Genomic DNA, 23,122 nt, shown 5'->3' with positions numbered 1-23,122 from the left:
CGTGCTGTAAGCCCATGGCCTCGAGTGCAGTTGCAGACCCATTGTTGTCGACCGAGGTCCGAGGTGGACCGACCGTTTCGAGTTCCCGTCCTGTCAACCATCGAGAAGGACAGTGGTGAACAGACACACTACATTGAGTCGTTGGAGACGCAAGGCTTGGAAGCATCGATCCTGGTGTCGTTGCTAGTAGCTCCAATGCTTGGTGGTCTCACAGCAGCCATCGAAGGCGCTTTTCTAAGCGATTGGCAAAGCACCAAGCGTCGTCATTGCACGCAAACGTGCTGCCAGACGCAGTTATTTAATGAGGCTCGAGTCGCTCTTCATTTGGATTGACAGGAATTGTTCTTCTGTGGGAGGCTTGGAGCAGCTGCTACCTCAACACACAACACACAGCACTTAAACGTACATCGCTGGACATGACCGCGGAGCCAAAACGACACCACGTGCCGACCAATATCTTCATCAACCAGGGCCACTTGGCAGCGATGTACAAAATGTGTAGATCGATACGAAGCATTAGGTATTCACAGGACCACGATGACAAGGGCAAGTTCACGACGTGTGGTAGCTCGACTCGTGGTAGTACTAGTACAAGGGCATACGCCCGTACCTGCGCCGATGTCTTGTCGAAAAGTAGCTTTCAGACTGACGTCTCTCCTGAGCAATCAAAGCACCGGCGGCGCGGCGGGCAGTAACGACCGCGGTTGCGCCGCCGTCGAGTGTACTGAGCCAGCGCTTGGCGGCCAGCGGTGCGAGGTCGTCGTTCGAGACAGAAAAAACCCTGAAGCGCGTTCTGTGGTCTAGAAATGTGCTGGCGCACGAGGCAGCGACTTGTGTCGTAAGGAGCTAAATGTAATGTGTGTATTGAGTAAACACCAAGACTGGATAATCCAGGGTCGAACTACGATCGTAGCACAGCTATCCAGACTTAGCAGTGGCGTGCCAGGATCCAAGTCCTGAGATGGAGGTACTGGTCGATATCAATGCGGCTGTCGGCAGCAGCACGGTCGAGGATGTTGGGCGACGCGCCTTCCATTCGATGCTCAATAAGGAAGCAGACAACGTCGAAATGGCCATTGTAAATGGCACGGTCGAGCGCATACGTTGTGCAGCCTTCCGTCCTGTTGAAATGGAGGAACTGGACGACCTCCAAATGACCGTTCGCAGCAGCGTAATCCATGGCTCTTTCTGAGCAGCTGCAGCCGCGTTCGTGCAGCGTTCGCACGAGCGGCAAGAAACCTCGACCCGCAATATCGTCCAAGAGACCAGGGTACACAAGCCGCGAAAATGTGTTGACGGCGAGCGTCAAGTTGTCCAGCGTCGCGCTCAGAATGGCGTCGCGGACGATCTCCAGTGCAAAGATATCGGGGCGCGAGTCAAATCGTTGGAGCAGCTCGACGCCTTTGGAGTCTTCTCGGGCTAGCATAGCGGGCAAGATGGACCGCACGATAAAATTGGGACGTCGCGCGTAACCCGCTACGTCATGGCTCAACTCTCCAAGAATATCGGAGCATACGAGTATCGTACGTGGGGATCCAGCGTCGAAGCGTCGATAGAGCTCTGGCACACTCGATCGCAGCTCCAGTAGAAGCTCGACAGTCTCGAGGCGATTCTTGTAAAAGGCCAAGAGAATGGCGTCTTCATAAGCGAGGTCCGGTCGGCAGCGTAGCATGCGCTGGGTCAGCTGCATAAAGCCTTCGGCAATGGCCAAGTGCAGCGGCAAGCGGTCATCGCGCTTCCCACTGCGGAGACTATGCGAGGACGCGCGAAAATGCATGGGACCGTCCCAGACGACGTTGAGCGCAAACGCCGTCGGGAACGATGCGTCGCACGTGTACACGCCTCGCGCGGCGTCCAATGCGACGAGCTGCTTGCAGGCGCGGACGGCTGAACGCACATCTTCATACAGCCCAAAATGAAACTCAAACACCATCGATGCGATCGAAGGCTGGTGGAGCACGACGTGGTGGAACGTGGCGGCCATGACGCTCTTTTGCAAATGCAAGTCGGACGCAATATCCGGACAATCACACGAGCGATTGTGTATATCCGGATGTCATGAAATCCATTTACCACTGCCACGTCACACGAGTGTCCAAGACTGTATTTGCTGTCGATGGTTTTATCGTGCGTTGGATTTTAGGTCGTGCGCGTGGGTTTTCTGGAGACAAGCTGCGCCTGGAGCTCACTGTGGAAGGTCAAGGCAGTCCATTTTGCCTCTCGCCCGTCGCGTTGGCCGCCGCGTCGGCAGCAATCCGATGCCCAACAACAAGCGCCCAGTCGTGAACCTCGCCAGTCTGCAGCAGCATATTGTCGCTTGCACTGCCACAGTGGGTGTAAGCTTCATCGTTGGGATAGCCTCTTTTCCTTGAAACATGAGTTCGACAATCGGTACGCTGTTGAAAGCGCAGGCTTGCGGCATCATTCCGTCTTCGTCCCAAGGCGAGCCGTGGGTGACAAGGAGCCGACGGACACCAACTATTTCGGGCTTGCACCACGGCTGACGACGGAAAAGAATACTGTGGTCGGAAACGGGTACAGTACCCGAGCGAGCGGAGGTACTTTACCGTGGGCAGACGACCGCTTTTGAGCGCATTTCGAACGACGTGGTTGTGACTGCACGTCTTCATACACGCCAAACTGAAACTTTAAAAGACCGTCGATATATGTTCGGGCTGGCCGAGGACGTCGTGGTGAAACGTTGCTTACATGACGCTCCTTGCAGTGGCATCGATACGAGCACGACCCCTGGTCGTTGGATCTTATGCTACTCGAGATGAGAGCGATATGATTCGGTATGGAAGCCATTTGGAGTGCCTTGGTGGATCGGGCACATGGCATATTATCGTTCGATTTCGGGCGCGAATCGGCGCCCTGACATAACGCTATGGAATTGCGTGTTTCCAAGGAGATGCCCCTCACTGTGCGGTTTGTGTTGCACGACACAAGGTGCTATTGCAATGTGCATTCGTTGGGCAGCAGTCGACCAATACTACTTTGACAATAAGAAACCAGAGAACGGAATACTTGCTTTTCAACTCCTAGCAGGAGCAACAGTAGCGACGAGGAATCCGGTATCGGCTATGGTATATTGGTGAGCAGTTTGGACACAAACTTGATCCCAGCGATGCAAGTCCAGAGTGAGACGGCGCGTTGTGCGAGCAACTCCAACCAGGCATGTACTAGTACATGAGATGCCCTTTTCTTCGTTAAAGTCTCATTGGCCACTGGATCATCGATATCGTTTGTGAGGTCCCTCTCCTTATGATGCGTCCTCGTCGCGAACTTTTTCCACCCAACCACTTTCCTTGGTATCTGCTGCTTTGTGGTAGCTTCTTGGTGACGTCTAATATCACACACTACCTCTCAGATAAGACATAAGCTCTCAGATTATATCACGTCGTCTTGGGCGACTAATCTGAGCGAGTCGGGCGCTTCTGTCCGAGCAGGTGATTGAGTTGCGCCTTGAGCTCAGCATCCTCGACCAACTCTTTCCCTTCCTTCAGGCGCGTCATGGCAACCGTCTCGTCAGTCGCGTAGAGATGCCCAATCAGATTGGCCAACGCCCAGTCGACCACGTGGCCAGAATCCAGGAGCGTCGTCGCACGTGCTGCTACGCCAGGGTCTACTTGAACATGCTTGCTAGCCTTGCGCCCTTGGAACGTGAGCTCGGGTGTGATCAACTGGCGTATGGTCGCACGGCGGCGGCGAGGCAGCGTCAAAAGATCCAGAAGAAAGATGACATTGGCGAGAGAATTGGTCGGGTCCATGCAGTACGGCAGCAGAATCTTGCTTGCCGTCACGCACTCTCGACGACCGGCAACGTCGCAAAGGCACTTGCGAGGATTGCCGATACCAGCCGCGAGGAGAAATCGCGTGACCGCCGACAAGTCGGTGTAGTGGCCGTTCGCAGCGTCTTTAAGCAAGCGGTTGAGGCCGTATTCGGGGTGCCGCTGCAAGAGATGCGTCGCCATGTCGAGGTCGCCAAAGTCAAGATCGACTGGAACGTCTCAAACGAAATGGCCGTCGTGCAGTGTGCTACGAGAAACGGCATGACGTCCCACGCCTTCACATTGATCGCCGTCCCAAGCGGATTGTAGGTGCAGCGAGCGAGCGGGTGCTCGTGGAGAAACTGAACGAGCGGCAAGTTGTTCCCAGCGCAGGCGAGCTGCACCCAGTCGTTGTTGAATTGTCCGCCATTGTTGAGATACAATTCGAGGACACGACGCTTCTCGGGCTTGGAAAATGTGTCACTTGTCCAGGATACCTTGGACGTTGGGCAGGGACAGGGGTACATAATAGCGATAGAGCGCGGGCATGGTCGCTCGCTCATCCAAGAGGAACGCGGCAATCTCGAGACGGCTTTTTTGCATGGCCAAAACAATCGCGTCTTTGGTGGCGAGGTCTGGTCGGCAGCGAAGCATGCGCTTCGTCAGCTCCACGAAGCCTTGGTAAATGGCAACATGCAAGGGCAATCGGTCATCGCGCTGCTTGGGAAGCAGACAGTAGTACGGGGCGTGGAGCTCGCTCCCTTTGCGGGCCCACACGACGTCTGGTGCAAATGTCTTTGTGAACGACACATCGAAAAAGTACCGTTCGTATTCGGCGTTGAACTCCACGAAGTCGTCGCAGGCGAGAAAGGCCACGCGCACGTCTTCATACAACCCAAAGTGAAACTCAAAAACCATCGATGCGATCCCGGGCTGGTCGAGGACGGCGCGGCGGAAGGTCGCTGCCATGGTACTGCAGCCCGTCGCCAAGAAGGTTGTTTCAAGTCCTGTAACAGACAAATCGACTCCAAGATTGTAAAAGGGATCGATCCGAAATCTATCCAACGACTCGACGACCGGTGCAATTCGCATCGAGAGTGTGCGGGTGCTACACGAGTACAAGTTCTAGACAGCTTTATTAACCCCTAGAGCTATCTCTATCATAGCTGGTGGAGCTAGTTGGTGGGGATGTTTTGTCTAGAGGTCAGTTGTAGTTCAGCTGTGTGTTGTTTCAGTGGTGTGGGCTCTGCATAGACGCCGACGGGACCACACCTCTCGGCACGAAGGACTCGAGTCAAACGGGCTAGAAGTGCAATGTAGGGCACCGACCCTCTATAAATGAATCACACATTGCGACCACTCATATTGGATGCATCGAGCGGGCTAGGATCGTCTGGCAGATCCTGCATGTGGCCGTTTGTGGCTGTGATTCACCAGAGGAGACGTGGATGATCGTGCGAGATACCATCTGTTTAATGACGTTGCAGGTACCAATAGCGTCAACGATACCACGCTTTCAATCACCGTCAACACAACGCGCCCTCTCTTCTTGCCGTCGCCTGGCGTGATAAAGCATCGCCCTACATCCCTTGTCCACAGAGATACCTTGTAGCAGCGATGTTATTTGTCTTGGACGCCCAGACTGCATTGGTACATTCTACTACGCCAGGAAAATGTGCCACGTGATCGAGATCAATTCTTCTTTAGACCAAAAGGCCACGTCAGCCGAGCTCGTTGTGCCGATCGAGTGCCACTGTCGTGACCTCGGCTTGAAGTTGGATGCCGCGACCTCCGTGCCGAAGCCGGCCGAAGCCGATCCCGTGCCAAAGACGTCCTCACCCGCGTCGACAGCGCCGCAACCTCCGCCTACGCTTCGCCGCCATCATTGCGTTCATCGACTCTATCCAACACCTTCTAGATTTGCCATCGTCCGATGCATCTGCCGCAAATAGGAATGCCGCCGAAGGTTGTCTCGCGGCGCCACTCGATCCATCTGTCGTAACTCACAAAAACAGATTTTCCACGACCTCGGAGCGAACACGGTCCATCGCATACTCCAACTTGCGCGCTTCGCCGCATTGCAACATGTCGATGCAGCACGGCGTTCTGTACGCGCTTCTGGCCTTCACCATGTGGGGGTTCTTCCCCATCTACTGGAAGCAGCTCCCGGACGTGCCCGACATGCAAGTCGCCGTGCACCGTGTCTTGTGGTCCGGCCTCCTCCTCCTCGCCTCGGTGCTTCTGACGTGCCAATGGCGCGCGTACGCGGCCGTCGCCTTTACCAAGCGCAATATTGTCATTTACGGCCTTGCGATCATCCTGCTCACGGGCAACTTTTTCATCTACGTCTTTGCGACCAACTCGAACCGCATCATCGAGCTCAGCCTCGGGTACTTTATCAACCCGATGGTCAACGCGTGTCTCGGCCGCGTCTTCCTCAAGGAATCCCTCTCCAAGTGGCAGTGGGTCGCGCTCGGAATCGCTCTTATCGGCGTTCTGATCCCGACGATCGCGTACGGCAAGTTCCCGTACCTCGCCATCACCCTCGCGACGACGTCGGGCTTGTACAACTTGGCGAAAAAGATGGCGCCGCTCGACTCGTTCCATGGGCTCACGCTCGAAACGAGTTTGATGCTGCTGCCAGCTGCCATCTACTTGGTGTGCGTCGACGCGGATGGCAGTGGGTCGTTTGGCCATGTCGACACCAAGACAAATCTCCTCCTCGTGGGCACGGGTGTGATCACGATTCTGCCGTTGATTCTCTTTGCCAAGGCGGCGCCGGTCATTCCGATGGCACTTATGGGAATCTTGCAGTACATTTGCCCGACGATCCAGTTTTTCATTGGGATTTTCCTGTATGACGAGCCGTTTACGAGCACGCAGCTCGTGGGTTTTATCGTGATTTGGATTGCGCTCGTCGTCTTTACGACCGACAGCGTCTTGACGTACAAGCGCAGCGTGCACGCCCCCGTCACGGACGACGACGAGTGCGCGTCACCAACGTCCGACTACAAGCACGAGGCCGACAAGTCGCCCGTCTAGTTCGTTGGCTGATACAAACGCCTCGTAGCGAGCCAAAATCCAAAATAAATATACGCACTCTATTAGTCAAAGTGCATTATTGAAGTATGGATCGAGCCTACTCCGCGTAAGAAGGTTCAACTGCTTTTATGATGCAGCATCACCGATGTACAGAGCCTCGCCAACATCACACTCACCAGTTGCACATATCCTTCTGTGGTTGACCAATGAGAACGCAGATATTAAGATCATTTTGTCCAATCACATACTATATGCAGCACCCGACAGCCCAGGCGGTTCCAACCAAATCAAAGGGTCCATGCATCTACCTACCGAGGTAGACAACGTTCGGTAGACTCGTTCATTCGAATGCACTAGACTTCTTATCTTTATAGTTGGAGCTTCGTGCACCGGCGTGTCACTGGACGTGGCATGTTGGTCGCTGGAATGATCGTCGATGTTCCGAGCCGTTGTTCCGACGTCGCCAAGACCAAGTTCTGTCACATCGCAGGTGATCTTTTGAAACCCACATAACCCATGTTGCAGAACATTAGACAATTCGGATAGCATAACTTTTGTCGTGGGTGGCTGGAATCGAGTGGACGGTTCGACATCCGGTCCACGGCTATAATTTTCAGGACGAGTGTGCAACCATCAACGTCATTCCAACGACACGACCAAACGAGCAGCGGCCACGAGAAAAGGGCTGTGGCACCCAAATGCAGTGCTCCGTTTCTCGTGACAGAGTCGGGTAACCTCGACGACGTAGTCTGGTACTCACCGGGTCCCAATACCTGCTGTCGCGTGACGCCTCCTCTCCCAAGCCACTTCATTTTCACTTTAGCATCGTCATGATCCAAGCGATTGAGACTGCAGCTACCTTCTTGGACTCTATTGTGCCATTGACGATCGCGGACCCCGAGGGACTGCAACTCATTGGCATCGTTGCGCGCGTCACTACCGGCAACCACCACTTTGTCTCGGTCGACGCAACCACCGGCGACGTCCGCGCCTGTGCCATTGTCACCAGCCGCGGGCTCATCATGTGCCCGACCATGGATGCTGCCGACGCCCATGCGCTTGGCCTCCTCGTCGCCTCGACCGTACCCGATTTGATTCCCGAGGCACGGGGGCCGAAAGCTAGCCTCCCAGCCTTCCTCGACGGCTACACCTCCAAGCACGTGACGGCCAAGGTGACGCCCCACCACCACTTGCTGCTCTACGTGCTCAACCCGGCGGCGCTGCCGACGAACGTCAACGTCATTGGTGGTCGGACGATTGCCGGTGCCGCGGCGCTGGCGACAGCGGAGCACAAGTCGTTGCTTCTTGCGTTCATGACGCGCTTTTACGACGAGGTCGGCGAGCCGTCGACGCCAAGTGCGATCGAAGCCAGCCTCGACGCGCAGATGGCACGCCACGGCATGTACGTCTGGCTCGTCGACGGCGATGTCGTGGCCTGCGCCGGGCACTCGGCCCCTGTGCCTGCCCCCGATGGTACGATGCGTTACGAAACGTGGACACATTGTCTGACATGTCTGTCTTGACTAGGATCCTTTGCGTTGCATCGCATCATGACGGTGTTCACGCCGGAAGCGCATCGGGGCAACGGGTATGCGTCAGCGCTGACGGCGAGCATTTGCCACGCGCTGTTGGCTCTGCGTGACGGACCGCCAAGCCGCCTCATGCTCTTTGCGGACGCGACTGTCGCCGCGGCCAACAAGGCGTACCAACGCATTGGTTTCGTTCAAAAGAGTGAGATGATCACCGCGCGTGTCGAAACGACCGAGGCATAAAACAGAGTTTATACAGTGTTTCCACCTCTCAATTGACGCATGTTATTGTTTATTGACTCTAGCGCATGCAATCGTGTGTGAGCCATCGCTGGAGCTGGGCATCTTGGACTGAAGCGATCCATTTCGCGCATCGATGGGCGTTGGCAACAGCGTCGTTGTACCAGAAATGACTACAAACACTGGCCAGTGCCCAGTCCACGACCGCCCCGCGCTGCAAGAGCGATGTTGCGTGCGCTTCCACTGACGGCAGTAGCTTCAAGTTGGCCTTTCGTCCTTGGGTCAGCAGCTCGGGCGCGGTAAGCTCGAGCAGCGTTGGGCGCCACCGATCCGAGAGCTCAAACACGTCGAGAAGAAAGAGGACGTTGTCGATGGCGTCCGTCGGGTGCATGCAGAGCGGCAGCAGCCGCTGGCTCTTGGTCGCAAGCTGCGGCTCGCCGGCGATCGCACAAATTTCATTTCGCACGTCATCAATGCTCGGACGCATCCGCTCAATGGTGTCGGGACCAGCGTGCGCCAGAGCAGCGTGGAGGACGTCTCTGGTGCCAAGCTCGGGCTGGCGCTCCAAGATACGCATCGCGACATCAGGTCTGCCATGGCACCATGCGTCCTTGACGGCCGATACTGACCCGCCTTCGTGTCGATGCTCCAATAGAAAATCTACAATCGTCCACGCCTTGCTTCTCACGGCCGTGTCAAGCGCGGCGGTGGTGCAGCCAGCAGGCGAGTGGTTGTGGAGGTACTGGACGAGATCGAGATTGCCTTCAGTACACGCCTCGTCCATCCATGTCGGGCTCCACGGAGCACCTTGGGCCACCAAAAGTTGGATGGCACCGATGGTGTAGCGCACGATCGCAAGCTGAAATGTCGGCAACGGATACCCGAGCGAGAGCAAGTACCATGCGATCGACGCATGGCCGTTCTCAAGTGCCATGCCGACGACGCGCGTTCGGCTACCGCCTTCGCTTCGGTGGGCCAAGAGGAAGCGCACGACGTCGTCATGGCCGTTGCCAGCAGCGTCGTCGACAGCGAAGACAGTGCAGTCATAGGTGCCAAGGCTGTGGAGGTACTGGACGACTTCAAGGTGACCGTTGGCTGCCGCAAAATCGAGCATGGCGGGCGACGCACCTTCCGACCGGTGCTCGGCGAGGAAGCGAACAGTGTCGAGATGGCCGAGCGCGATGGCTTCGTCAAGCGCCTTGACCGTGCAGCCTTCTGTCCGGTTGACATGGAGGAACTGCACAACCTCCAAATGGCCGTTGGCCGCCGCCTCGTCCATGGCTTTGACGGTACAGCCTTCGCTTCGATGCACATGCAAAAAAGCGACGACAGCCAGATGCCCATTCGCTGCCGCCTTGTCCAGTGCCTCTGTCGAGCAAGAGAAGCCGTGCTCATGGAGCTGCCGTACCAGCGGCAGCCACCCTCGTGCGGCGGCGTCGTCCAGAAGCGACGGGTACGCGAGCCACGGAAGCAGCTCGAGGGCCAGCGTGACGTTGGTCAGCGTCCCTTGTTTCATGGCCGACCGCACGTCGGACGAGAGCATACCATTGTTGCTGACGCCAAAGCGAAGCAGCAGCATGAGGGTCTTCGAGTCGTTGCTGCGCAAGGCTTGCGCGAGCGCCCATCGCATTTGCGTACTCTGCCTCTCGACCAGCGCGTTGACAGGTCGGCAGAGCTCGGGCACGCTTGTTCGCTCGTTTAAAAAAACTCGGCGATCTCGGTGCGGTTGCTGGTAAACGCGAGCATGATGGCGTCTTCCGATGCGCATCGGAAGACACTTCAGGATGCGCTGCGTGAGGCGCAAACAGCCTTGGGCGATGGCCACGTGCAGTGGCAGCCGCGCGTCGCGCTCGAGGCCGCTCAGACCGTACAACATGGCGCCAAAGTGGGTCATGGGCGCGAGGCCGTCGGTGAAGCGAGAGTGGAACGACGGGTCGACGACATACTGGTGCCCGGCAAAGCCGACGAGGCAGTTAATGGCGCGGAAGGCCTTCTTGACGTCGGCGTAGACGCCAGACTGGAAGCAAAAGATAACGGACGCAAGCTCGGGCTGCTGGAGCACGGTGCTGCCAAAGTTGGCCATGCAACTATGGCAACGAGGAATCGTGGGCTTGCCAAGAAAAGGTCCATTGACATGCGACCTTCATTCACAAACGTTACAGAGTGTACGTTGCGGTAGGGAGAGGGGACATGTGCACCTTCACTCACTCGAACTGGGCACGTGCGACAGACACCTCATGCCGTCCGTCAACTGCATATGTACCATAGGCTATGGTACATATGCAGTTGAATGAGGCTATGGTCCATAGCCTCGTTCAAGAGCCCGAGGCACCCAACCGTCTTCGGCTTTTCCAGCTTTTCGCACAATGTCCAGCGAATCGCGCTCCCGTCTCGCTTGGTCTGCCTACACCACGCTCCTCACAATCAAGGGATTCCCTTGCTCACAACCGAATGAAAACTATAAAAGTCCGACATTATTATCTCGTTTAGGGTAAAACGATTCAATTCACGACCCACTTCAACAACAGCATATATCATGAAACGACCAGAGCAGAAATGGACAGACGCCGTTGCTGGCGGTTTCAGGTCATATCATTTTGCCAGCGCATGCTGCTCGCCTCACATTGCCGTTCAAACCCCAGGTATATCAACAAATATGTGGAGTCGACAACCCATGGGCGCCACGTAAAAGAAAAAATGTACCAGAAAAATCAAACAAATCGCATCAAAAATCTAAAATCTAAAATGCCACGTCTCGCACTGCACCTACACGTGCGACTCGTCGACGCGCTTGTATTCGGTCGTTGGCGTCGCGCACTCGATCGGCTTGGTGTCTTGGCGCTTGTACGTCAAGACGCTGTCGGTCGTAAAGACCACGAGCGCAATCCAAATCACGATAAACCCAATCAGCTTGGTCGTCGTGAATGGCTCGTCGTACATAAAAAGGCCAAGCAGGAACGTGATCGTCGGGCAAATGTACTGCAAGATTCCCATAAGTGCCATCGGGATGACCGGCGCCGCCTTGGCAAAGAGAATCAACGGCAGAATCGTGATCACACCCGTGCCCACGAGGAGGAGATTCGTCTTGGTGTCGACATGGCCAAACGACCCACTGCCATCCGCGTCGACGCACAGCAAGTAGATGGCAGCTGGCAGCAGCATCAAACTCGTTTCGAGCGTGAGCCCATGGAACGAGTCGAGCGGCGCCATCTTTTTCGCCAAGTTGTACAAGCCCGACGTCGTTGCGAGGGTGATGGCGAGGTACGGGAACTTGCCGTACGCGATCGTCGGGATCAGAACGCCGATAAGAGCGATGCCGAGCGCGACCCACTGCCACTTGGAGAGGGATTCCTTGAGGAAGACGCGGCCGAGACACGCGTTGACCATCGGGTTGATAAAGTACCCGAGGCTGAGCTCGATGATGCGGTTCGAGTTGGTCGCAAAGACGTAGATGAAAAGTTGCCCGTGAGGAGGATGATCGCAAGGCCGTAAATGACAATATTGCGTTTGGTAAAGGCGACGGCTGCGTACGCGCGCCATTGGCACGTCAGAAGCACCGAGGCGAGGAGGATGAGGCCGGACCACAAGACACGATGCACGGCGACTTGCATGTCGGGTACGTCTGGGAGCTGCTTCCAGTAGATGGGGAAGAACCCCCACATGGTGAAGGCTAGGAGCGCGCAGAGAACGCCGTGCTGCAGTGGCATCGGCATAGCAAAAAGAAAGTGACGTCGCTGGACGTGGGAGTTGGTCACGCTGGGATATGCAAATGTTGTGGGTGCGGTCCACAGCATCCACTCGTTCTCGTACCCGGAGCAATCAGTGTTGAGGACTCTTGTCTCGAACGGTTCCGTCCTGGAGATAACAAAAGGCGTCTCTCGGTGGTGCTATTAGTCGTACCGCATATCAGGACATTGACGGAAGAGCTCATATCAAGGTTTCTCGGTAGTCCAGGCGACGAAGGCTACGGTAGGGCAGGGTTTGGACGTGCCATCTGACTGGGATACTTGGATGCAGGTGTCGAGGGCGTGACGTTGGCGCGTCAAGTCTCGACATTGCCAGCGGCCATGGACGCTCATCAAATGCATGTCCAATGTTAGCGTTGCGTGATGATGACGTGGCAGTGCGTCCAAGCAATATTTCAACTTCTTCATTATCGGTCTTGGATTTGCCGCTACCGCGCAGCATTTGCACGGAGCACGAGCTCAACCGAGCCACACGACACTATATTATACTTCGCTACACTGTCTCCTTGGACATCTCCACGTAGCTTGCGCTCGGGTCTTGGATGGTCGCTTTCGAGCTGCGATGGTGCGACCAAATGCCTTCGGCTGTAAAGAGCAGGAGCGCCAGCCACACCAAGATGAACCCAACTAGCTTGTACGTCGAGAACGGCTCGTGGTAGATGAGGACGCCGACGAGAAACTGCAGACTCGGACACACGTATTGAATGACGCCCAGCAGACTCAGCGGAATGCGTTGCGCCGCCGATGAAAAGAAGAGCAGCGGGATGATCGTCACGACGCCCGCCAGGAGCATGAGCGCCGTCTGGACCGCGTTGACGTGGAGAAAGGCCGCAGTTCCATTCGCTTGCACGGCAATGAGGTACGTCATGGACGGGAGGAAGAGGATGCCGGTCTCGAGCGTGAGGCCGAAGAGCGAGTTGAGCGGCGCCTTCTTCTTCACGAGGCCGTAGAGGCCAAACGAGAGCGCGAGGCAGATGGCGATCCAAGGAAACTTGCCGTACGCGAGCGCAACGACAAGAACACCGGCAGTCGCCACAGCGAGCGATGCCCACTGCAGATACCGGAGTCGTTCTTTAAGAAAAGCGACGCCGAGAAGCACGTTGATGAGCGGGTTGATAAAGTACCCGAGGCTCGTCTCGACGACGTGGCCCGAGTTGACGGCCCACACAAAGAGCAGCCAGTTGGTAAAGATCATGAGCGCCGACACCGTGTAGATGAGCAGGTTGCGCTTCGTGAGCGCGGCGTCTCGGAACGCGGGCCATTGGCAAGTGCCAAGAATGACGAGGCTGAGGGCGAGGAAGGACCAGACGATGCGGTGCATGGCGAGCTGGAGCGCCGAGATGTCGTCGAGCTGCTTCCAGTAGATGGGAAAGAAGCCCCAGATGATAAAGGCCGCGAGCGCGTACGCGATGCCGAGGCGCATGGTCGACGGCGGGGATCGAGGAACACTGCCGGTCGAAAGGGCAACGTCGGCGCACCTGGAACACCACCGACGCCGGATGGTTCCGAGGTACCCCTACAATGAATGAGTATCTTGGTTTTTGTATGCAAGGGGTGGGGCCTTGAAAAACTACGTGGAAGCATGCACTTGAAGTTGCGGTGTGGGTGGTGGAGGAGCTGCCACGTGGGTGCGACGATGAGTATCCTGCGCTAGCAACTTCGACAACGATTGCATTTCGTTCTGCAGCGATGGCAGACCATGCGAAGACAGCATCAAAGCTGGCTGCAACGTCGATGGCGTCTCAGACTGGTACGCACCACAACAGCACCAGCAAGAGGTTCTATCATAACTTATTTGGCGCGCAGCAGGTACAAGTACCCAATGCAATAAGATTCGCACAAATTATGTGTATCGAGCCACGAGAAAACGATCCTTGATCATTCATTCAAAATTCGTAGCTACCGGTAGCGATCCAGGTCGATTTAGTAAGGAACGGACGAGACGCTGTCGACGGGAGGCGTCTGGACGCGGTTGGCTGCTGCGATCTTGGCTCGACGAAGCTCGACAAGACCTTCCATTGTGTAGAGTAGTAGAGCCGCCCACACAAGGATGAACCCAATGAGCTTGAACGTCGAGAAAGGCTCGTTGTACAAGAAAACGCCGAGCAAAAACTGAATGCTCGGTGCAACGTACTGCGTGACGCCAAGGAGGCTGAGCGAAATGCGCGGCGCCGCGATCGCAAACAGCAACAGCGGTGCGATCGTCACGACACCGCCGCCCACGAGCATGAGGTTCGATACGGTGTCGACATGGCTAAAGGCACCCGATCCGTTGCATTCGGCGACGACGAGGTACACGACCGACGGCGGTAGCAGCAGCATGCACTCGAGCGTCAAGCCGTCCAGCGCGTTCAGTGGCGCCAGCTTCTTGATGTAGCCGTAGAGCGCGAAGGTCGTAGCGAGCGTAAGCGCGATCCACGGAAACGAAGCGTACGCGATCGCGACAACGAGGACACCGGCCGCTGCGACCGAGATTGCGACCCACTGAAGCCATCGGAGTCGCTCGTGGAAGAAGAGAACACCCAGCGCCACGTTGAGAAGCGGGTTGATAAAGTACCCGAGGCTACCTTCGATGATGTACCCGGCGTTGATGGCCCAGACGAGGAGGAGCCAATTGGTGAAGATGAAGACGCTCGAGAGCGTGTAGATGCCAACGACGCGCCACGACGCAATCGCTCGCAGATACGCTGGCAACTGGCGGGATCCGACGAGGTACACCATGAGCAGCACGCACGACCAGACGATGCGGTGAAGCGCCAGCTGGACCGCGGAGATGGCCTCGAGCTGCTTCCAATAGATCGGAAACAGCCCCCAGAGCGTAAAGCACCCGATCGCAGCGAAAAGACCAATGTGGGGCATCGCGCAAACTCAAAAATGACACGCAAGGAGGTCGAGTCCTTGCAAGCGCGCTCAACGAGTCGTGCTCCACATCGATAAGGCGGCGTGCACGTGTTCTAGTGATGAGTAGTAGTCGTGCTCTAGTCGTTCTGTCGCAAGGTCGTGTATGACGTCACCGGGACTGGCTTTTGTAAAAGGAAGCACGGGATAGGGTAAATAAAGTGATGACACGAAACGCGTGACGTGCAATCGCGGTGCGTATCTGGATGCGATCGATTGCCAAGTTTGGCGTGAGTAGATAGAGATCTACTTGTATAGCGGCACAGAACCATGGGAGCTGCGACACCAAGCGCACATATATTCTCGTCGCATGCCACGGTACCTTGCCGACTGAAAGTGGGTGTAGTCCCTTGGAGAAAGCACATTTCGGTGGCTACGCTAGGTGTTTCCCACACGAAGAACGGCGACGCAAATGCAACCATTCCACATCGACGTCCGTGCATAATCACTCGTGTTTTCTATTATCACACCGAGGTCTGTACCCTAGCGACCTCGCACCGGCAATGCCGCGTCGGCATCTCCACGTGGCTTGCACTCGGTTCTTGGATGGCCGCTTTCGAGCTGCGATGGTGCGACCAAATGCCTTCGGCTGTAAAGAGCAGGAGCGCCAGCCACACCAAGATGAACCCGATTAGCTTGTACGTCGAGAACGGCTCGTGGTAGAGGAGCACACCGACGAGAAACTGGAGACTCGGACACACGTATTGAATGACGCCGAGCAGACTCAGCGGAATGCGTTGCGCCGCCGATGAAAAGAAGAGCAGCGGGATGATCGTCACGACGCCCGCCAGGAGCATGAGCGCCGTCTGGACCGCGTTGACGTGGGGAAAGGCCGAGGCGCATGGTATATATGTTACAAAGAGTTCGCATACGTAGAGACTAGCAATCTCCTTCTTCTTCATTCGCTCACCGGGCCGTGGCTGCGCAGGCGGCGGCGCGGGGGTGCATCTTGTTCTTCTGTGGTCGTCCGGGGGCGCTTGTGGCCGCGGGTGAGGCCCATGACGACTCGCTGTGTAAAGGCCTTCCAAGCTGTGTCGTCGGCGGCAGAGCTACGCAGTTTGTTGAGGTCCTCGAGAGACGCCAGCGACTGAGGCGGCGTCAACGACTGGAGGTCGAGGTGCAGGACGATCGGCAACGTGATCTTTGTGCGGCCTAGAAAACGGGGCGCCTCGGGAGCGGCAAAGAAGCGGGCGGCGGCAAGGTTGGCAGGGACGTCTTTCTCCAGGCGCAGCACGTGTCCCAGCAGGCGCCAGGAGGTGCACGGCGAATTTCAAAACGAGAAGCATCGATTCAAGAAAGCCTACATGTACTATGTCGTATCATGGAGGACGAGCGAACGCAGACGTGGGAATGAAAAAGGCCTCGTCATCAAACCGCCGAACCGATTGGTCGGCTGCTTTGACCCTAATCCTCCATCTGCCTGCATCAAAAGGTAGCCATCGACGACCTCTTGTCGACATACTTGTTGATGCATAGTAAATTTTGCGAGGACGCTACTCGTCGCTTCAGCTGGACCAATCGCAAGCCCCGCGCGAGGCTTGTCCGTGAGCCGCCATCGACTAAGCGTGTGCTGGACGACCCAGTCCGACTTGCCGTTCAATCGAGTACCTCGACCGAGGTGAATGGACTCCAAGGGAAATAAAAACAACCCTAGGTGGAGTCTAGCCGACTATTAGCATACCGGTAGCACGGCTATGCATGCTGTAGTTTCTGGGATGTATAGCGCTCCGCTCCCAGTCCATAATAGACGAGCCTCTGTGCTACAGGGCGAAAGTGGCATGTGCCGAAACTAAAAACACCGGCTGTTTCAACCGACGACACGTTTTGTACATCTGTTTAAAACACTGGAGGTTTGGATCCAGACGAGAGCGATCGGCCGATGGACCGACCACCAACGCTCGAGGACCTCGTCCGGGACGACGGCGACGCGATGTACGTGGCAGAGCCGTCGCGCACCGAGGCGTTCCTCAGCCGCATCATCGAGCAGCAGCAGGATGAGCTGCATGCGCTGCGCAAGGCTGACGGGCTGCCGCGTCGCGACGCCGTCGAGAGCAACAACAACGACCTCGTCATGGAGATCTCGATCAGCACCTTCATCGATGTACGGTGATGGCCCTTACGGTAGCGTGATGGCTCATGGACGCTGCTAGCTCGAGAACGCGCTCTTGACCATGAAGAAGCTGCTTTTGCAGCGCGACGTAACCATCTCGCAGCTCCGCGCCACGCTCGCCGACGCCAACGACCGCGCTGACGCCACTCAGACAGAGTACGATACGCTGCGGCGCGAGCACCACGCCTTGCGTCTCTCGCTCGAGGCGCCCCGCGCGAAGCCTAAAGACGACACGAGCGATCACGCGCTGTGCCGCCGGGCCATGCACGAGCTTGACCAGCAGCGGCAGACGCTGGTCAAGCGCTGCCGGCTCCTCGCGCTGGAGGCTGCACGGTACCGCCACCACCAAGAACGACTCAAAGCGCAGTGGTCCGAGGCGACGCAAGCTGTCGACCATCTCCAACTGCACCGGCAGCAGCAGCTCGACACCATCCACGACCTGCAAGCACAGGTGTACGCCTTCCAAGCCAAGCAGACAACCACCAAAGCGTCCTCCTCGATGGCCGTCACATCTTCGTCAACCATGACCGAGCCATTTGTGCGAAGCGATGTGGCCACGTACGAGGTCTCGGCGGTTCGCACCACGGACCTGCAGATCATCGCGGCTCAAAACCACCGCATCGAAGCCCTCGAGGCCGAGATCGATGGGCTGCGTAGGCAAGGCGAGGCGGTGCACGCACAGCACGCAACGGCCACCGCCGCCCACGCGACAGTACGTGGACACCACAAGGCTTTGCTCATGCGAACGATAGCTGCGACGCCGCGCCAACGTCTGGAAGGGCTGCATCTACACGCTCCTCAGCAAGCACAACAAGATGCTTCTGGATCTGCAAGGCGCTCTCAAAGCCCGCGATCTGCTGCAAGGGGAGAAGCGACAGTACATTGCCGACTACAAGAAGCGCAAAGCACAGATGGTCGCGCTGCAGGCGACGCTGGAGGCCGCCAACGACCAGCTCGAGAAGGACCAGAGCATGCTGGCCGAACACAAGACGCGGTAGCCGCGACGGCGGTGGTCAGTGTTGACGCAATGGGCGTAGGATACGCTACTACAGCCAGACGATCCGGCACAACGCGGAGCGGATGCGGGCGCTCATCGCGACGTGCGAGGCGATGCAGACCAAGGTAGATCGCATATCCTGCAGGACGAATGCCATGTGCCTTTGTAGCTGGAAACCATCCAGGGGCGCTACCAGCGTTCCAACGTCCAGCGCAAGCAGCTCGCGGCGCAGTCGTCGACGTACAAGAGCCTTCTCCACGACGAGAAGCGGGAGCGAGAGGCGTACGTACATCATACCTGCTCTCTATCACTTTGTCGCCCACGGTTCTCTGCAGCGCGCTCGTCGAGATCGAAGCGTTCCGAAATGCGCTCGTGCAGGTGTGCCACGAAGCGATCGCGCCGCCACCCCAGTGGACCGTGGAGCATGTACAGACCGTCACAGGGATCGCCGAGCCCCTCGTGTACGGCTAAGATGGAAATGTATTGTTGTCGATATACAATTGTAGTTTTGGGCATTCTAGTCAATAGTGTATTGTGCACAATATTGTCTCTTTGTGATGCAACACACTATCGAGCGGCTAGGCTTCGTGCTGCTTGAAGAAGCGCACAAGGTGCGGCAGCGCAGGCCCAAACGATGCGAATGCCTGCGTCCGGTCGTTAATCCACTGCGGCAAGCGCGACCGGATGATCGGCGTGTTGTAGCGCCGATCGAGCAGCACGATGCTTGCGTAATCCTTTTGGTGACGAATCGAACGACCAATGCTCTGGTTCACGGCCTACACAGCATATTTATCACTTTTTGTTTCAACGTGTCAACCTTTCAACGTGAAAGAGAGACCGACCTTCATGCACATGTTGGAGTAAAACTCGTGGGACGTGAGTTTGGCGCCGGACGCTTCCATGTACTTCATTTGCTCCAAAAGCTCGGCGTCGTGCGGGTTAGGGTACGGGAGCCCGACCATGACGACGCAGCTACAAAGCCGTGGGGATCGCGCTGAGGGAATCGAAGTACCGAGCCAAGTCGTCGCTAAAGTTGATGCCCTCCGACATCTTGCCACCCACGACGCTAAAGAGCAAGCCACCTACACACAATTCTTCTTCGTATGCGCGCAGACACCAGAAATCGAGGTACCCGCGTCGTGGCAGGCCGCTGCGTACGCAGTCAAGACGCCGTCCACGTCGGCGGCCGACTTGGGCTCGCGGAAAATGCGCTTCTTTTGCTCGAGCGCCGCCAATTGGCCTAGTGCAACCACGATATTGTCATGTACTCTGTAGACCGAAACTACCGTTGGCGGTCCAGTGGCCCACAATCTGCTGCTCGTACGCATACGAAGGAAAGAAGCAGACGACGCCCGCCGGCACGATGCGCACGAGGTTGAGCAGAATGCGCCCGACTTCGTCCATCGTCTGGAGAATGTTAGAATAACATTTGATACGTTGAACTATACCTGCGGTAGGTTGCGTTTCTGGTAGGTAAAATCCAGTTCTTGGTTGGTCGGCCCGACACTCAGCGCCACTAAGTGCTCTCGCGTCAGTCTCGAAACATAATGCATTGCCTACCGCCCGTCAAGTGGGAGGGCGGGATGATGTGCCCGCACGAAAGACCTTGAGCCGGTCGGGCGACGACCCGAGGAGGAGCTGGTGCAGCACTTGGTCGATCTAATCGCACGCAACTTGAACACGGCACCAACAAGCAAGACGCTGTACGCACGGGCTGCATCGTGCCGCCAGCAAGGATCACCGACCGCGCTTCCGATAGGACGTCCGAGAAGTGCAACGCGGGGTTGAGGAGGAGGAATTTGAGGCATGGCATCTTGCCGTCGCCACCCTCCTTGTCCTACGATCCTGTCTTGAAACACCCAACTTTAAAGCGTTCACGTAGTACTTGGTAGTGTAGCAGGAGCCGGCCGTTTGTCGACGCGGTCGTAAGCGCCAGCATGAACGACTGGATTGATCGGAGTGGCGAAATGTGCGTGGACGTCGCGCCGACCGTCGTCGCCTCCTGGAGACGCTCGCCGTCCTCCGAGTACTCGCTCGATAGGAACCCAAGGAGCTACATCAACGGGTTGGTCCTCGCACGAGAGCGTTGCGGGTCCTACCTTTTGAGAGAGCTGGCTGCGCTCGAGGTACTGGTGGAGCTTGAACAGATTGATGTTGTCGAGCTTGGTCTATACATGCAATAATTTTGAGAAAGGCGCGGGATCGACGTCGGTACCTCAAAGAGAAAGTCCGTGATTGTCCAGACCGTCGTCGTCGACTCCTTGGCTTTGGCTTTGGCGGTGAGAAACTTGTGGCAGCTCTGCAGCACGTTCAAAAGTTGTTTGATGTAGTAGACGTTCCGGCCCTTCAGTCGCCCTTCGTATCTACGCACGGCAGCGCCTCGATCGCTCGCGTCTCTGTATCGCGATCGCAGGCATACCGCTTGAAGTAGCTCCACACTTGGCGCCGGGTTTGAATCCACTGCATTTCCCGCCGGATGCATCCAGTAAGAATCACTGGATGGAGCGTACCTGCTGGCTCGAGACGAGCACTGCGTACGTGGCGTTGACGGCGTCGGCAATGTTGTGCGCTTCGTCAAAGATGACGATACTGTCCTTGAGGCGAATGCCCAGCGACTCGCGCGTCGCCTTGCTCAGCAGCATCGAGTAGGGCATCGCAATCACCTGGCATTTCAGTCATTTTCAGAATGGAAATGGAACGATTCGATCGATACCTGCGCCGCCGAGAGCGCTGACCGCGCGCCGTAGTAGGCACACGCCGAGAGCTGGTCACCGAGTGCGTGGAGCTCTTCAATGTCCTGGACTTGCGCCTACAGGGAATGTAACGATCTCGGCCTTTGAAATGTCAAACTATACCAAAGCGTGCTGGCGAAAGTACCGCTGCAAGGATTTTTTGTTGTACGGACACCCCGGTGCCTTCTTCTTCGTCGACGTCGACTGGATCAAGTCGAGGCACTTGTCGTTCATCGCTGCGTCCGTCTTGAGCTTGCGGACGTCCGGGTGAATGCACAGCGACTTGCTACTCATGGATACTAATTTCACGCCACTTTCGAGCCCACGCACCGAGCACCGAGTGTTAGCGTCCGGAGTGACGCGCCAAACTTGGTCTTTTTGATCTCGTGCATAAACTGGCTCAGCTGCGAGTGCGTCCGACTGCAGTAAAAGATCTAATTAGCAGTGTATGCCATCCGCCTGGCCAAATGAGACTGCTAGTGTCTACCTGCACGATGCCATAGTCGACAGGCTCGTCAAAGCCGCGGCCAGCGTCCTCGTCGTCGACCTCGTCGTCGCTGTTGTCGCGGCCACCCGTCTCCTTGTCGCTAAGGTACTCTGGCACAATGTAATTCTCGTCCGTCTCGAGCGTTGCAGCTGCCGGTGGCTTGCGGCCGCGAGGCGCGTCCCGACCGCCGTGCATGAGCCGCAAGTCTTTCATGCGTGCGTGCGTCGGGTTGGCGCGGATCTCGTCGAGCTTGGTGCAAAGCGCCTTGAGCTCGGCTTGGTGCGCGGCCCCGGCCGACGGAGTCGCGTACGCCCGCAGCCACGCGGGTTCGTCCGAGTCATTGATAGCCGCGTCCTTCTCGATCAAAACACCGCGGCTGTCGGTGTTGTGCTCGAGCCACGTCAGCGTGCCGCAGATCAAACTCAGCGACTTGCCCTAAAACGATGCTGCCGCTGCAGAAAGTGCAATGTGGGAAAGGCGTACCGTGCCCGTGGGCGACTCGAAGATGCCAATCTTGCGCTCGTCGATGGTCTCGTAGAGCTCCTTCATGAGGCTCTCTTGGATCGAGTAGGGTGGAAATGGAAAGCCAAACGGATGCGCGTCGTCGTCCTGGACCTTCTGTCGCTTGGGCGCGCTCATCGCTTCCTTGTTGGGATTGCAGATATCTAGTTATAGGGGACTTGTCTGATTTAATACCATCCGGTTACCTTGTGCGTATGCGGAAGGTCAGTTCTCCTTGATAAGTTATTGTACACTTTGCAGGATGGAAAACGTTGTGTTTATGGTCATCACGTTGAAGTGATGGAGGGGTAAATACATGTTTTTATGGATTTGAGCTTGATGCAAAGATGCAATGGTATGGCTACAAAGGCAACGATGCATGCGCTGGCCTCGACACAGGGGTATCCCTGCCTCGACATGCCCCGGTGCATTCAAGAAGGATGCGGCGCCTTCCGTGTGGTTTCCTCACAAGGCGGTTTATTAGCGCGACAGGCTCGAGCGACACGACTTAATACGGGCCATGTGATCACGTTGATTATCTAACAGTAGTACTTTGCACGGTTTGCGGTTCCAAGCGTGTGACACAGCTTGTGGGGCCCGTACTCTAAAGGAGGAACGTTTTACCGAATATCAGGCTGGACACGGTGTGTGACTCTCTACCTCTGGCCCGTGCTCCGCGCCTGCGTCTGGTTCAACGTCTGGCGAGTCCGGAACGACCGCGTCTTCCGCGCCGACCTACCGATGCAAAGTCCATGGGTGACTGCCGTCAAGGCGGCGCGTGTCGCTCAACTGCACTTGCACCACAGCCTCGTACAAGAGCCCGAGCAGCCTGCTCTTCGTCGTCATTGACATTGACTGCGCTAACGAGTGGCCGCGACGTCACCTCGTCCCGCGGATCGCGCTCCTACCTCCGCCTGCCTAAACCAAGTCCCTCAACCGAGTACACACAACGAAGAAAGTCCGACAATTTTATTTAGCATAGTTTTATCTATTGTAATAGACGACCCACTTCAACAACAACGGTGTGTGGCTCTAATCTTTTCATCTGAGTCGACAAGGTACAGTACGAT

The 23,122-nt window shown here is 56.7% G+C and overlaps 12 protein-coding genes across 12 annotated transcripts; 3 read left to right on the top strand and 9 right to left on the bottom strand.

Annotated features, from left to right (window-relative positions):
• Positions 1 to 928: 928 nt before the first annotated feature.
• On the bottom strand, positions 929 to 1,984 carry SPRG_06514 (hypothetical protein; the record flags this gene model as incomplete). Its single annotated transcript, XM_012345329.1, has 2 exons — positions 929 to 1,476; positions 1,528 to 1,984. The coding sequence occupies 2 exons, from the start codon at positions 1,982 to 1,984 to the stop codon at positions 929 to 931; spliced, it is 1,005 nt and encodes a 334-aa protein (XP_012200719.1).
• Positions 1,985 to 3,413: 1,429 nt separating this feature from the next.
• SPRG_06513 (hypothetical protein) lies at positions 3,414 to 3,974 on the bottom strand (the record flags this gene model as incomplete). The annotated part of the gene is made up of 1 exon (XM_012345328.1): positions 3,414 to 3,974. The coding sequence occupies one exon, from the start codon at positions 3,972 to 3,974 to the stop codon at positions 3,414 to 3,416; it is 561 nt and encodes a 186-aa protein (XP_012200718.1).
• A 250-nt stretch (positions 3,975 to 4,224) lies between these two features.
• Positions 4,225 to 4,739, bottom strand: SPRG_06512 (hypothetical protein; the record flags this gene model as incomplete). Its single annotated transcript, XM_012345327.1, has 1 exon — positions 4,225 to 4,739. The coding sequence occupies one exon, from the start codon at positions 4,737 to 4,739 to the stop codon at positions 4,251 to 4,253; it is 489 nt and encodes a 162-aa protein (XP_012200717.1). The 3' UTR covers positions 4,225 to 4,250.
• Positions 4,740 to 5,790: 1,051 nt separating this feature from the next.
• SPRG_06511 (hypothetical protein) lies at positions 5,791 to 6,883 on the top strand. Its single transcript, XM_012345326.1, has one exon. The coding sequence runs from the start codon at positions 5,856 to 5,858 to the stop codon at positions 6,810 to 6,812; it is 957 nt and encodes a 318-aa protein (XP_012200716.1). The 5' UTR covers positions 5,791 to 5,855; the 3' UTR covers positions 6,813 to 6,883.
• A 666-nt stretch (positions 6,884 to 7,549) lies between these two features.
• On the top strand, positions 7,550 to 8,609 carry SPRG_06510 (hypothetical protein). The gene is made up of 2 exons (XM_012345325.1): positions 7,550 to 8,285; positions 8,340 to 8,609. The coding sequence occupies exons 1-2, from the start codon at positions 7,643 to 7,645 to the stop codon at positions 8,582 to 8,584; spliced, it is 888 nt and encodes a 295-aa protein (XP_012200715.1). The 5' UTR covers positions 7,550 to 7,642; the 3' UTR covers positions 8,585 to 8,609.
• A 33-nt stretch (positions 8,610 to 8,642) lies between these two features.
• SPRG_20149 (hypothetical protein) lies at positions 8,643 to 10,719 on the bottom strand (the record flags this gene model as incomplete). Its single annotated transcript, XM_012345380.1, has 2 exons — positions 8,759 to 10,719; positions 8,643 to 8,692 (listed from the first exon to the last, which is right to left on the bottom strand). The coding sequence occupies exons 1-2, from the start codon at positions 10,662 to 10,664 to the stop codon at positions 8,643 to 8,645; spliced, it is 1,956 nt and encodes a 651-aa protein (XP_012200770.1). The 5' UTR covers positions 10,665 to 10,719.
• Positions 10,720 to 11,347: 628 nt separating this feature from the next.
• Positions 11,348 to 12,294, bottom strand: SPRG_06507 (RarD protein; the record flags this gene model as incomplete). The annotated part of the gene is made up of 2 exons (XM_012345324.1): positions 11,348 to 11,990; positions 12,029 to 12,294. The coding sequence occupies 2 exons, from the start codon at positions 12,292 to 12,294 to the stop codon at positions 11,348 to 11,350; spliced, it is 909 nt and encodes a 302-aa protein (XP_012200714.1).
• A 496-nt stretch (positions 12,295 to 12,790) lies between these two features.
• On the bottom strand, positions 12,791 to 13,837 carry SPRG_06506 (RarD protein). Its single transcript, XM_012345323.1, has one exon. The coding sequence runs from the start codon at positions 13,748 to 13,750 to the stop codon at positions 12,821 to 12,823; it is 930 nt and encodes a 309-aa protein (XP_012200713.1). The 5' UTR covers positions 13,751 to 13,837; the 3' UTR covers positions 12,791 to 12,820.
• Positions 13,838 to 14,250: 413 nt separating this feature from the next.
• SPRG_06505 (RarD protein) lies at positions 14,251 to 15,188 on the bottom strand (the record flags this gene model as incomplete). The annotated part of the gene is made up of 1 exon (XM_012345322.1): positions 14,251 to 15,188. A coding segment is annotated over one exon (938 nt), but the record flags the coding sequence as incomplete, so codon positions are not given.
• Positions 15,189 to 15,689: 501 nt separating this feature from the next.
• SPRG_06504 (hypothetical protein) lies at positions 15,690 to 16,127 on the bottom strand (the record flags this gene model as incomplete). Its single annotated transcript, XM_012345321.1, has 1 exon — positions 15,690 to 16,127. The coding sequence occupies one exon, from the start codon at positions 16,125 to 16,127 to the stop codon at positions 15,690 to 15,692; it is 438 nt and encodes a 145-aa protein (XP_012200711.1).
• Positions 16,128 to 17,104: 977 nt separating this feature from the next.
• Positions 17,105 to 18,803, top strand: SPRG_06503 (hypothetical protein; the record flags this gene model as incomplete). The annotated part of the gene is made up of 6 exons (XM_012345320.1): positions 17,105 to 17,326; positions 17,376 to 18,047; positions 18,088 to 18,329; positions 18,373 to 18,457; positions 18,502 to 18,614; positions 18,668 to 18,803. 6 exons carry the CDS (start codon positions 17,105 to 17,107, stop codon positions 18,801 to 18,803), a joined length of 1,470 nt encoding a protein of 489 aa, XP_012200710.1.
• SPRG_06502 (hypothetical protein) lies at positions 18,793 to 22,190 on the bottom strand (the record flags this gene model as incomplete). Its single annotated transcript, XM_012345319.1, has 16 exons — positions 18,793 to 19,108; positions 19,175 to 19,304; positions 19,345 to 19,426; positions 19,450 to 19,572; positions 19,619 to 19,739; positions 19,781 to 19,848; positions 19,893 to 19,991; positions 20,044 to 20,163; positions 20,218 to 20,500; positions 20,548 to 20,719; positions 20,829 to 20,995; positions 21,046 to 21,141; positions 21,188 to 21,350; positions 21,395 to 21,498; positions 21,552 to 21,986; positions 22,035 to 22,190. 16 exons carry the CDS (start codon positions 22,188 to 22,190, stop codon positions 18,911 to 18,913), a joined length of 2,517 nt encoding a protein of 838 aa, XP_012200709.1. The 3' UTR covers positions 18,793 to 18,910.
• Between the last annotated feature and the right edge of the window lie 932 nt (positions 22,191 to 23,122).

This window comes from Saprolegnia parasitica (assembly GCF_000151545.1).
Source record: "Saprolegnia parasitica CBS 223.65 unplaced genomic scaffold supercont2.22, whole genome shotgun sequence".
In the NCBI taxonomy this organism is placed as follows: Eukaryota; Oomycota; class Saprolegniomycetes; order Saprolegniales; family Saprolegniaceae; genus Saprolegnia; species Saprolegnia parasitica.
Note: the sequence above shows the minus strand (reverse complement) of the source record. Positions and strands in the feature narration are given on the sequence as shown.